Source organism: Aspergillus lentulus, assembly GCF_001445615.1.
Source record: "Aspergillus lentulus DNA, contig: Alt17, strain: IFM 54703, whole genome shotgun sequence".
Lineage (NCBI taxonomy): Eukaryota > Fungi > Ascomycota > Eurotiomycetes > Eurotiales > Aspergillaceae > Aspergillus > Aspergillus lentulus.
Window position 1 is genome coordinate 1,325,480 of NW_028322112.1, and position 13,049 is coordinate 1,338,528.

At 50.1% G+C, this 13,049-nt stretch overlaps 5 protein-coding genes across 5 annotated transcripts; 2 read left to right on the forward strand and 3 right to left on the reverse strand.

Annotated features, from left to right (window-relative positions):
* Positions 1-374: 374 nt before the first annotated feature.
* ALT_9439 (uncharacterized protein) lies at positions 375-722 on the forward strand (the record flags this gene model as incomplete). The annotated part of the gene is made up of 1 exon (XM_033559421.2): positions 375-722. One exon carries the CDS (start codon positions 375-377, stop codon positions 720-722), a length of 348 nt encoding a protein of 115 aa, XP_033415312.2.
* A 2,927-nt stretch (positions 723-3,649) lies between these two features.
* On the reverse strand, positions 3,650-6,326 carry ALT_9440 (ankyrin repeat domain-containing protein; the record flags this gene model as incomplete). Its single annotated transcript, XM_033559422.2, has 3 exons — positions 3,650-5,759; positions 5,824-6,221; positions 6,270-6,326. The coding sequence occupies 3 exons, from the start codon at positions 6,324-6,326 to the stop codon at positions 3,650-3,652; spliced, it is 2,565 nt and encodes an 854-aa protein (XP_033415313.2).
* A 740-nt stretch (positions 6,327-7,066) lies between these two features.
* Positions 7,067-8,865, reverse strand: ALT_9441 (glycoside hydrolase family 72 protein; the record flags this gene model as incomplete). Its single annotated transcript, XM_033559423.2, has 5 exons — positions 7,067-7,776; positions 7,822-8,583; positions 8,631-8,656; positions 8,704-8,741; positions 8,788-8,865. 5 exons carry the CDS (start codon positions 8,863-8,865, stop codon positions 7,067-7,069), a joined length of 1,614 nt encoding a protein of 537 aa, XP_033415314.2.
* Positions 8,866-10,111: 1,246 nt separating this feature from the next.
* ALT_9442 (DUF2406 domain-containing protein) lies at positions 10,112-10,532 on the reverse strand (the record flags this gene model as incomplete). The annotated part of the gene is made up of 3 exons (XM_033559424.2): positions 10,112-10,215; positions 10,269-10,346; positions 10,403-10,532. The coding sequence occupies 3 exons, from the start codon at positions 10,530-10,532 to the stop codon at positions 10,112-10,114; spliced, it is 312 nt and encodes a 103-aa protein (XP_033415315.2).
* A 1,281-nt stretch (positions 10,533-11,813) lies between these two features.
* On the forward strand, positions 11,814-12,713 carry ALT_9443 (uncharacterized protein; the record flags this gene model as incomplete). The annotated part of the gene is made up of 1 exon (XM_089600614.1): positions 11,814-12,713. The coding sequence occupies one exon, from the start codon at positions 11,814-11,816 to the stop codon at positions 12,711-12,713; it is 900 nt and encodes a 299-aa protein (XP_089455111.1).
* Between the last annotated feature and the right edge of the window lie 336 nt (positions 12,714-13,049).

The window sequence follows — 13,049 nt, forward strand, 5'->3', positions numbered from 1 at the left end:
ACATGGCAGACACATCAAAACCCTGTAGAAAGTAGAGACGCTGACTGACAGCGGCATGATGGCATCAAGCTCATCATTGGCAGGAAGAGACAGCCAGGATCAGCAAGAGGGGCCGCGCCATGGATATGATGCTGCAAGCAGATCGCTACCTTGTTTCGATTGGCGCAGATTACGAATGCCAAGTACTGCTATCTATACAGACTAAGGTACCCTTGTGGCGTAACGAGGTCGATGCGTTCTGAGGACATGTACGTCGAGTTTCGAGAGCTAAGCTATAAGACAGACAGAACTCGCAGTTTAGCTTCGAGGTTATTCAATTACTTCTTCTCAAGACAACATCTCTAACAGAGACAGCGACAGCGACAGCACACAAAATGGTCCCTCTTCATCCATCACCTCAGCCGGCAGCATCTGCCAACCAGCTGCCTACCCTGCACTCGGCCATCGCCGACAGACGATCCGCCTCCTACACTTCACCAGCCAACGACGACGACTCCTCTCCACCCAAATACGTCTCCCCGGGCAGTAATATCGACATCCAGATCCGCGAGTACCACAACAGCATCAAGGCCACCCTGACGGCGCTGCTGAATGATCAACGAGTAAGAAAAAACCCAGACGGCAGCAAATGCGTCCAGTCCTTCCTTCTTGAAGCAGAGAGGAACTTACGAAAGGAGAAGAGAAAATCGATCGGCTCGCGTCCGCCTGATGAGAAGCTATAGCGTCTTACGTTGTCGGGGAAGACATATTGAGATGGGGATGAGTGGATGGCTGGACGATAGGGATTGATGTCGTCTGATTAGTTGATTTGCATAATCTGCAATAGTTTGGAGTTCATGGCGCTATGGTCGACACGAACATGATGATGTGACTTCACCATCATAGAGGCTGACTTTTCTGACGTATCTTGGCTACGTTCCTAGGAGTAGTTGCAAGTATTGTAAGATGATGTAAGCTTGATACAAGGGGGAGTATGACAAATGACGAGACATGTCAGTCCCTGTCATAGGAGGACAATACAAGCCCACAATGTATATGAATAGCATCAAGTTTCGGCAGGTATGTAGCAGCCACTGCCCATACTACATCCTACTCTGCTTACAGATGGATAGTTGCATTTGTACCTCAGTCAGCTCGTCTCCAGTAGTACATCCTGGCGACGTAGCATGCAGGCAGCCCCAATTGGCAACATGAGATGATGTCTTCACCATTTCTAATCCTAGTATGTATCGTCAGAACTACTTTTCTCCTCCCCATTATCAAGCCTGAAGCGGGGGATCACCGATCGCGGTCATTCTGGCAATAATGGCCACCGATTGTGGAGAGGTGTCGCCTCCGGTGCCCATTGTGCTTAGGAGCCCATCAAAAGGCTGATCGCTTGTCATTGCCCTAATAGTGCATACCTATTGCACCCCCGCTCTTCGGCCAAAAGGCATGACGATCCCCAGCTAAACCACTGTAGAATGTATCATGACATGATGTCTCATTGATAATTGCGCACGGTTCTACTCCAAGGTACTTTTGATACAGTGGATCTATCTCTATGTGAGCTTCTGTGGGCCTGATCATTTGCAGGAAGCAAGCGTACCTCTGATTCCCCTCTATGCCTCACTCTCCGTTTGGCTCTGACCCGCAGAACGATGACGTAGCAGGACCTTTTCGCGAAATGCTCCTCCCCGGTCTCAAATGTAACAGGGTTGACAAGTGGTCAATCAGGGTCCACCGTGCTCCGGGGCTACCATGCGGAGTTGTATATGGATATTGCTGTGGCAATGGACACAAAGGATGACGAAAGGGGTATTCAAGGATGCGCTTGGCAATGCTCGCTTCATTTTATTTGGAATTGGCCTTGTTGAAACCACGGGCTATTAGAGTACTCGAGAGACCTAGTTCATCATAGCTGTAAGAATGTCCAGTAATGGGGTGTCCAAGTTTGAGAGATGTTGAAGGTTCGTAAGATTTATGTCCTACCTCCCTTTTCATTAAAGTCAGCACAGAGCAATGAGACTATTCTTAGCGTAGCATCGGGGGTACACCCGCAAAGTGTAGAAGTTGTCATCCGCACGAAAGCTCCAGACTGTTAACAGTTTCTGACAGTCAGAGTCGTGCACTCCTGTTGACCGTTGACAAATCATAACAGGCCTATTTAAGGCAGAAATATCCATATATTAGACTTTTATTTTCCAGATGTTCTGTATTAATATTCTAACTCGTCAGCTTAGGGCATCCTTAGGGTGTGATCTTAAATCAATAGCCCCTTAAAGCAATAGATACTTATTGGCAGTTGAAGGGATAGTCACAGTTTTCATGATATAATACACTATCTACTTAGCGCAAGTACACATACCTGCTGGCTTTCTACTTTTGTTTTATCTAGATAGCAACAGATTTTCAGGCCTCAGTAACTCTGTAATCATCAGGCTCGCTTAACAGCGGCCTGACCAGATTTTATACTAGCAGATGAGGCCATCTTTGTGCGAGACAGAGGTAGCCGGGCCAATCAGACTGGGAAGGGACGATTAGAAAGGTCAAAATGATTGCACCCAAATGTGTAAGTGGCATTTTATTTCAACATTTTAACACCGGAGTTGAGGTATTAACTGGGTAAGACATCCTATATCTCAGCAGGATCAGCGATCAATTGAGGGATATAAGCGATTATCAATTCAACTGTAACCAAGTATCTAGTCTTTATGGGGATATCAGAACCACAGCAACCTTTCTCCGACACACGCTGAGCTGCGAGCCCTAGCCACTGCCTTGCCATGCAAGCGTGAATATGGGACCCTCGACGCACGCTGCTTAATAGGTTCTCCTATCCTTAGCGGTTGTTTTTGCAAAATGTGAGTCCCTTCGTTCGTAGCTTCCCTAAGCTACCCTATCTAATCCCCCAACTCTTAGAAATGTGGCCGGCCAAAACCTGGTTGGCAACTTCGCGCTCGGCCACAGAAGAGTCGTAGGACAGACGGAGTTAAACGGGTGGTCGGACGTATGGGGCGAAGTGCTTCTGACGGCTGGAGTCAAGTTCTCGGACCTACAGGTTCTGGCTGTAATTCACTACGCAACACTTGGTTCAAGCGTGGCGGCGTCTACTCCTATGAATGAAGGCTAAGTCAACTAAGAGTAGGTACTGGTTACTACAAAGTGTCTTGTGTATGTCCGAATTGTTAAGAAAAGGAAGCTATATGGGAAACTTAAGAGTAGTTGAGGCTAGACTGGATATGAGTATTGCTTCGCAAATATCGATAAATTGATAGTATTTAGAGTAGCATTCGGTAGAGTCCAGGCGAGTGGCGAGTCCAAGATAACCTATCCTTTCTAGTCATTAGATCGGTATTTTCTACCTCCTTAGTATCATATTAGTAGCTAGGCCCCCTATTCCTACTCTAGAGGTGGGGAAGATTGGGGTAGAGGTTATAAGGGTAAGGCAGTTTAAATATCAGTAAATGATTTAACCACGCCCAATCCGCATGGATATGGATACAGTATCCATATCCGCAACCCAACCCGCGTAAATGTTAGACGGCTGGTGGATCAACCCATATCCAATCCACGACCAGTCTAGTTCAGTATGTCAGCCGATCTGTCCTTCACATACCAGTAATCAATCATATCTTATGGAAAGTGGAATATACAGAACCGATCCTTATCAAAAACCAAGACGTTTGACTCCAGCACCCAACAGGAGTTCTTCTATATCCATATGCCCCTTTGAACTGGCCAGATCAAGAGCGGTTCTTCCATTGTGGTTCTTTACACGATGATCCGCTCCTGCTCTCAGCAAGGCTCGCACAACTTCAATATGATTCTCATTCGTGGCGACATGCAGCGGAGTCCATCCGTCATCTTGCGCCGTGTTCGGGTCCGCCCCTGAGGCAAGCAGGAACTGGGCGATCGTCGCCCGGCCATTGCTCGCAGCGATATTCAACGGCGTCCATCCAGTTATCGACTTGGCAGAGATGTCAAGCCCCTGTGCAAGGAGAAGCTTAACCACTTCAAGTTGGTCTTTTTCCACTGCGCCATGCAACGCCGTCCAGCCATTGACGTTCGTTGCATTCTTGTCGGCACCGCGTGCTAGAAGAGCCTTTACCGTCCCGGGATAGCCCTCTCGCGCTGCGATTCCTAGGGAAGTCCATCCGCTATCATTGCGTGTCTCGATATCCGTCTTTCTGTCCAGCAGGGCTTCTACCACGGCCGTGTGTCCATTTCCAGCAGCGGCGGTTAGCGGACTCCAGCCGTCGTCATTGCGGCTATCGACAGCCGCGCCGTGCCTTAGCAGCAATTTAACTACCTCCAGATGGCCATTGCAAGCCGCTGAGTTGAGAGGGCTCCAACCATCCGAGTTCCGGGTTGCGGAATTAGCCCCACAGGCGAGAAGAGATTGAACTACTTGAAGGTGTCCCCTCGCGGACGCAGCATGCAAGGGCGTCCATTTGTCCTTGTTCGTCACGTTGACACTCGCGCCAGCTTCGAGGAGGAGGTCAACAACAGCGTGATGGCCGTGCAGTGCCGCTGAATAGAGTGGAGTGTGGCCACGCGAGTCTGCAGCGCTGTGATCTGCTCCGTGCTTGATCAGCGCAACTGCGATCTCAAGATGGCCTTCGCCTGCAGCGCTGTTCAACGGCGCCCAGCCCGTTGAATCCGGGATTGTGACATCTGCGCCTTTGGCAAGGAGCAGTTCAACAACTACTAGATGGCCCTCGGATGCAGCCGCGTTGAGGGGGGTCCATTTGTTCGCCGATGCCCGGGAGGTGTCCGCGCCGTGGTCCAGAAGAATACGGACCACATCAGTGTAGCCGTCCTTTGCAGCATAATACAACGCCGTGGCGCCGACTTCACCAATACTAGCGTTGACATCTGCGCCGTGCTTGATGAGAGTCTTGACAATCTCTGTGTGGCCTTCAGAGGCGGCTGACGCCAGTGGTGTCCATCCACTCGTAGTAGGTATGTTCAAGTCCGCCCCTTGGTCGAGCAAGTACTTTACAATATGGGGATGTCCACTATTAGCTGCCGCGTTCAGTGGGGTCCACTGCTTTGGATGTGTCGTGTCTGATATGTTCACTCCATTTTCGACAAGCACCTTTACCGAGCCTAGTTGACCCAGCTTCGCGGCGGAGTAGATTGGACTCTGTCCGTCCACAGATGGGACGTTTGGGTCTGCTCCGTGGTGCAAGAGCGCAAGCACCGCGTCGGGATGACCAAATGTGGCGGCTGCGTTGAGCGGGGTGAAGCCGTCCTCGTTGCCAGAGGTGTAGTCTGCACCGTGCTCGATGAGGTACTCTAAAATTTCCGTGTTTCCTGATACAGCAGCCGAGTATGCAGGCGATTGGTCGATCTCACCGGTGGCAAGAATGTCCTCGCCAGCCGCTACCAGCCTTTTAATTTCTTCAAAATCTCCCTCGCGGGCTGCCACGTTGAACGGAGATGGCCAGGGGCCGTCGTCTTCGGACTCAGCCCCGTCTTCAGATGCCATAGCCTGTGCATACGAAGGTGGGGGAGCGGAATCATGGCCATCTTCGTGATGCACGGCAGGTGCCGATGGTGCCATGGACACAAACGTATGAAATGACTTTGCGGAACTGACTAGACCCTCCATGGCGATAATCATATCCTGTCTTTCAGCTGTCTCCCCGCTAGACACGAACGACAGCTTCTTCATAGACTGTACTGCCGCCTCGAGATCCTTGATCTCAATGTCCAAGACAACGAGCGACGATTGCTTTTCTTGGGCCGGTGCATTTTGTTGCAACCGCACACACCTCAGATGAAATCAGCACCCATACCAGCCATATTTGCCTCCATTGCCATGAAAACAAGACCTACATGTTCATCATAGTGGCGCCAACCTTTAGAGCCTTACGGTGTGGTTCCAGCCGTCCGCGATACGCAATAATCGCGCAGCTATGCAAGCCCAATATCCACGCCTTGGCGTAAACCTTGAACAGCGAGCGCTTCTTCTGCCCGCTCTTGACAATAGGTTCCAGCTCTTGCCTTAGCCGCTGGAGCGTGACTCGGGTGTTGTCTAAGTTAGTCTGCACGCAAGTCCACATCCCGAAACTGGCAGACGGGTGCGTCATCAGGGTGGAGGAATGGGTCCTCCAGGTGGGGAGGATCTCATCCAGGACGTGGCAGATACGGTTCAGGTCATGACCTGTGTTTGAGATTGTCATGTCGCCATCTGGGACGTTATCACGCAGAATTCCTGACGTGAATGAGATGATCTAGCGCGTATTAGTCTGTAGTCGTGAAGATGGAGCTGGATATAGTACCTCGTGGCAGGATGCTTTCAGGGCAGCCGAGCTGCCCGCGATCGATAACGGATCCATATCTCAGTCCTCTGTTAATTTTGCTTTCTCAAGGACGAATGTCCCTCCCTTATCAACCTCGCACAGAGGCTCAGGAGACGAAATTGAGCGAAGAGGGGGGTCTCGTATCCCAACTTGGCACCACGTGACCGGTCCAAGACCAGACGTCGATCCTTCTCGTATAGAAGTACAAATGATTGGGTTGTCCACGTTGCGGATGTGGTCACAGTCATAGGGCTCTTTGAGGCTCTAGTTCTCGGTCGTTGGGGAATCTCATTTGCTGTACGGAGAATCGTCGGTTGGCAGACTCCGGGAAATCTATATATAGCGGCAAAGTTGCTCTTATCGTCAAAGCATCTTTGACATTGTCCAGCTATTGACGGATGGCAACAGCACAGATATATAAATATAGAATAAGCAGGTTCGACGGTTTACTAAATATATATACTGATGTCACCTTACCTCATTTAAAGAGTGACTTAATAAAAGGTAGACGCCTTTCGTGTCACAAGACCTGGCTTTCCCTTGGCACATCTGTTGCTTTTCCCCATTGAACTATGTAGTCTACTACTATTAGCGGAGTTCAATGGATTATGAAAAGCATATAGACTCCAGCGGGAATACAATGAAAAGAATTGGACATGTGCAAAATTATCACAAGGAGCGACACAAAGTAAAGTCTATATAATGAAGATTACACCCCCGAACGAGAACAATGCACTTCAAACAAACCTGTCCCATATCCTTCAGATAACTACTGGTTATAGCATGACCATGCCGACTGCAGTCAGAAGCGCAGTAATGGCATACACACCCAACTCGAACGAGCCAACAGTCACCGCAGTGCCGCGCGTAAGAGCAACAGCCGCACCAGACGAGCTAGTCGAAGACGCAGACGAGCCGGACGAGTCAGCGGTACCGGTAGGCTTGGAGGTGACGGTGCCAGTGCCCGCGGTGCCGGCCTCCTTCATGAGAGAGCTGCAGGCACCGGTCGCCTTGGTAGCCGAAGTGACGGTGGCCGAGCCGCCGAAGCTGCACGCGGAGGACGCAGAGCTCTGTTCGGAGTAGTACTTGTTGAGCAGGAAGTTGAGCTGCTGCTTGGGGGTGCACATGCCGTAGGCGCCGTAGCTGCCTGTGGTGGCGTTGCGAGCGATGCCGGTGCAGTCGGTGTAGCCGCAGACAAGACTGAAAAGGTCGCTGTAGTCGTCGCTGCTGACGGAGTCCTTGACGACGCATGAGGCGGCGTTGCTCATGCAGGTGCAGAGCTGCTCGTTGGGGGTCGGGGGCAGGGGGCTGGCGCTGGCGAGCCACTTGCTGTTGACGGTCGGGCAGCTTTGCAGGGCCGTGTTGGTGGGGGTGTAGGAGGCCTTGTTGGTGCCGGAGGGGTTGGCGTTGTTGTTGATCTGGCTGGAGTAGTACTTGAAGTCGGCCATGGTGCTGACGCTGCTGCTGTCGACGGCGGAGACGAGACCTGGACGGATCAGTTACAGCCAGGAGACTGGATCGAAAGACTTACCGTAGTTGTTCTCCTCCTGGAAATACATGTACACGATACCACCCGACCAAACATCGTTCATCTTGTCTCCAAACAAGGCCTCGATTTCGGTGAATTTGCGGGGAGTGACCTCGTTGCAACCATACTCGGCGAAGAAGACAGGCACGGAGTAGTTCCGGAACTCTTCGGTGCGGACGCTGTACCCGGACTCGGTGTAGGAGGAATCGCCGCACCAGGAGTAGATGTTGTATCCCCAGAAGTCGATAGACTCGTCACTTGCCTCGCAGTTGAAGTAGTCGGCCATGTTGACGCGGATGGTGGAGTCATCGTTGGTCGCGTAGCCGATTCCCATCGAGCGGTATCCCTTCTCCTTAATGTACGCCTTCATGTCCCGCACCGCTGCCTTGACGAAGGCACTGGCATCGGTGGTACCGACGGTGTTGGAAACTTCATTGCCCGCAAAGAAGCCGAGGGTGTTGTTGTACGGTGCCAGGGCGTCAATCACACTGGTGTAGCGGTCGTAGAGCGTGGTCTCCCAGGAGGGATCACTGCGGTCAATCGCCTCCGAGGGGTCAGAGAGATCGGAGATGACATAGATGCCAGCATCGGCCAACATCTGCATGCACTCCGTGTGGTTGGCGGTGGGATCGATGGCGTAGACACGAATGGTGTTGGTGTTTAGCTCCTGGAAGATGGGAATATCACGCTTGCATAGCGTGGCGTCCGACAAGGGGTCGATGTAAGTGCTGCTGCCATCAGTGGTACCATTGCTCGAGTAGTCCTCTGTTGGCGTTAGTTTCATGTGAGGCATCTAGATGATGATCACATACGTTGGTAGGCAATACCACGAATGTAGCTGAAAGACTTAGCACGAGTCCAGAAAATAAAGGGAAAAGTCCTTACAATTGAGTGTTGTTGCTGGAGTAGAAGAACTTGGATCCCTTCGGACGGTTAGACTTATTCCTCAAGAGAATAGGAGAGAAAAACCTTGATGATGATAGGGTCAATGTCAGCCAGAGCAGTGCCCAAGAGGCCAGCTCCAAGGAGAGCGTGGGAGAACTTCATGGTGTCGAAACCTCTCCTCTCGAGCGAATTGAAACAGACGTAGATATCAAAGAATCAAGTACTGAGTAACGAATGACAAGAAAGTGCAGTAGAAAAGGAAACGAGTGACAAAGCACAGAATATGTCCAGTAGGCCGACGAAACTGGGAAACAGACAGCTATAACAACACCCAGGGGATTGCATCGAGACGCCCATCGTGAGCTATCCTTCCGCAGACGTATTATTATTATTAGCAGCCGGCCTCACCAAGGGGGCGTACACTTCAACCTGTCGAGTCGGCCGACTTGTTTCTGCTTCAGCGATGCCATCAACGGCCCCGCTTTGGGCAATGAACGCGTCAACACTGCAGTAAGCCACTGCTGGTCCGGTCGTCAAGCGAGGCGCCGGCAAAATGAAAAACGACGACACAACTGTCGGGGCTCCATCCATCGTCCAGTATTGGTTCGTAAGTCCGAGCTAGAGATTAGAGTTGACCGAGATAATGCCACTATTGTGATGGTGGCGGGTCATGGACTCATGATGGACTGACTGATGGAGCTGTGGCTACCATTATTAGCGGATGCACGATTCAAGAGTAGGGATATCATAAAGAATCCAAATTTTACTCACTCTGAATTGTCCTCCGTCATCTTGCCTATTATTCGAGCAAATTTTGAGCAAGCGTTGATTCGTATTGAGAGTCGCGATAGTCGTGGTGAGTGTTCCAAGGGCAAACTTGTGGGTTTGTTCGTCGGAGGACATTATCCCCGAACGAGAATCATCCACCGTCGGTCTTACGGTGGAGCACACTACGACACACTCTCTGCAGACTAGAAGTGCTCATTAATATTAGACTGGGCCGGACATACGCCGTCGAGCTCAAGCTTTGTGGATGTGCAACCGTTTGATGGTAGCCTATTTCGATTCAGTGTTCTAGTCCAAAGCAGGCTTGATCGACATTAACTACTGTTAGTTTCTGGTAGCTTTGGGAATAGTGGCTTTGAATGGATCCGATACAGTGTATATGCTGTATCGTCGTGTTTGACCGGAAACATAATTGATGTTTCCTGTGGTTGAATCGAGTGTCACTGTTGATTTCATGATATGGACAAGCTGTAGAGTCCAAGCTTGTAATGTACAATCTCGCTAGAAACAATTCATCGCACGTGTCCGTCCTGCATAATTCATGTCGCAATATACCAATCCTAAACACCAGAGGCACCGCCATATATCCAATATCAATCCCAATTCCAATATATCACATAATTTACATTTCTCGACGGCGGGCCTCGATGGCGGCTTCGAACGATCGGATGGTATCTAGCGGTCGCTCGAGACGGGGCCTTGTGGGATTAGACCGGTCGGGATCAGCTGTAATCGTTAGTATTGATAATTTGCATTCGATGAAGCCAGGAAAGACGAACTGATGACATTTCCATCTTTGTCACGGTGCTGCATCGATCGCAGCGAGAACATTGGAGTCCCTGATACCGCTTGATTGACTTTTCGGAGCGTTAGTATATATATATATACAGCAAACAGATACGAGGTAACGAACTTGGTTGAGCTTCAGTCAAGGCCTGGTTGGGATCAGCTTTGCTAGACAGAGTAACCTTCTTGTAGCTCTCGCGGGAGCTGATGGATCCGTTGCGGTCGCTGGACGAGCGTGAGGAACGAGAGAATCCCATATTGAGTATGAAGTAATAGACTCAACACCGTTTCACGAGTGACTGAGATATAGATAATAAAAGATAGTATTATTGATAGTTTGATGAAATGTGGAGATGAAACGACAATTAGAGGTGTCAAATTGATGGCACTACTGAGTTCTAAATTGCTAAAGTATGTGTCGGTGCTGAGGGCCTCAGGAACCCGGCGAGCGGGCGCAGTATAAATGCCAGGGCCTGACTGCCTCAGGTACCAGGTACCGAATATTTTTAGAAGCGGAATGGCCTGTGACGCTTCTTGCACCACAGATGTGAATAATGATTTGCTCATTTCTTAGCAACCGCTGACATGTGCCTCGATCCCTGGTACTGGCCATGACGTTGTCTGGTCCGAGGATTGGAAACTGTTTCACTTGGTCTGGAATGTGAAAAATGTGAATGGTCCCAATTAGGCCAAGCTTTGACTAATGAAGACACAATCGAACATTGACAGGGTTATGCAGCCAATCACATGACACAGATGCCAGAAACAGTAAAATGGGCCACGTAAGCAGAGGGGGCTGAGGCAGTGGCAAACTGCAGGAACACCCGGAGACCACCGGCCAGACTCTGATCCCACGGTAGGCATCAGTATTAGGATTCGTCTCCTTCCTGTTCCTGACAAGATCTAATACAGATCTAGACAGGGGAACTGAACTAAATAGGAGAAGACGACAGATTATGTTCTTGGCCCATGTATCAGTCTGAAAGGTTGTTCTCTGGCAGACCATGTGATCTACTTCTTTCGGCATCGCCGGATGCTGTCAAGAAGGCTGACTCTTAAGGGCACGTGATTTTCCGATCCTGTACATCTGGGAAGTTTCGTCCATGACCCGATGCAGCTATGAAGCAGACATTATCAATCGTCAAAGCCAGGTCAGTTGCAAAGCTGATGCTGCTGTACAGACGGGGTATCAAAGGACCATCATGATGGCTTCTAAGATGACAGTTATTGCATCTCTTTTTGGATATACTGCACGATTAACATTTGTAGCGGATGGATAGAGGGTACCTGATTTGTATAGAGTGAGACTTCAGAGATCCATGGTATGAATCATGGTCGTCAAGTCTATGACGAATTCTACGTAACCAAGTACAAACCAGTCACGAACGATTTCCTCCTGCGATCCTGCGATTAATCTGTGAATCAAGCATCTACCCGAGTGATCAACATTAAACTGATACAATGGTGCTCACTAGCCTTTGCGTGTGGCGCAGGTCACGAAAATCGGCGATGGACCCCGTCTCCATGGCGGTAGAGAAATGGGAGAAGAATCTGCAGAAAGCCAAGTACCCCAGGACTACCTACCTTTCCTGCTGTCCAATCTCGAATTTGTCACGAAAGCGAGGATCCTGTACAAGGTAGGGACTCGGGACGGTCTGCCAGATCATCTCTTCCAGCATCCCGACGAGAAGATAGGATGCCAGCTTCAGCGTGGTGGACAGCCTGACCTCACTCGTCTTCTATGGTATTTTCTATACCACCAGAAGGAGCACAGTGACAATTTCATGAAGTGGTGCTCTAATATGATTATGGCTGACGTTATCGGCCGATATGTCGTCCAGACGGAAGTCCATGAGAGGGACATGCTGCGCTCCAAACGGAAGGAGCTCCAGCTGTGTAACTCGCCCGAGAAGAGCGCAACAATCGAATCGGTGATACGCAGGACAAAACGTACCCTTGAGAATACAAACGATATCTACCGTAGATTGTACCGCACGTTGTGGGAGCTACAGGAACACATGCCATCGGGACCCCTGTGCCGAGCCTTTTTGGCCTGGAGAGCAAATCCAGATTGGTACTTATGCGACTGGCTCCGGCGTGAATGTGCCGGCCGTGGAGGCTGGTGCGGGAGGAGCTGTGGGTGTTGCGAGAAGCCGCGCGACACGGGCCGGCTGCTGAACCGCGGCCACTGTACTCTAGCATGTTCATGCTACATTCAAACGAAAGGGAAAACGGAAGCAGATGACCCCGTCGGCGACAACTGGGGAACTATGTTCGAGGATAAAACAGAAATAGTTCCCGCCGTCGGGGAAGAATTCAACAACTTGCAAACCATCTTTGAAGAGAAACATGATATGTATGCTCGCCGATTGTGCCGGGCGTATATCTGGGGTATCGATGTACTCAATGAGATTGAAGACGAGGAAGAGTTCAGCTAGGAGGCTTTGGCAAGTAAAACAGAGGCGGAAAAGTCGAAAATAAACCGAAGCTGTGGTGACCTGGTTGGGTAAGATACTTAAATGCTTCTTCTGGTTTGTTACTCGCTCCTTAGCTTTCTCATCTGTGCTGGATTATTCTGGAATTATTGAGCGATCGAACGCTCTTTTGCTCAGGAGTGATAGCTGCCTCAGGTGTTTGTCGTCCTCTTTCTCATAATTCTAACCGCGGGAATGACCGAGTGCCCTGTCATAACGATTTATGAATATCTATTTCTTCACTCAGAACTGTGGAAGAAAAAGGAAACCCTGAGTGTCAAAATAAGTTGATAATCGGCG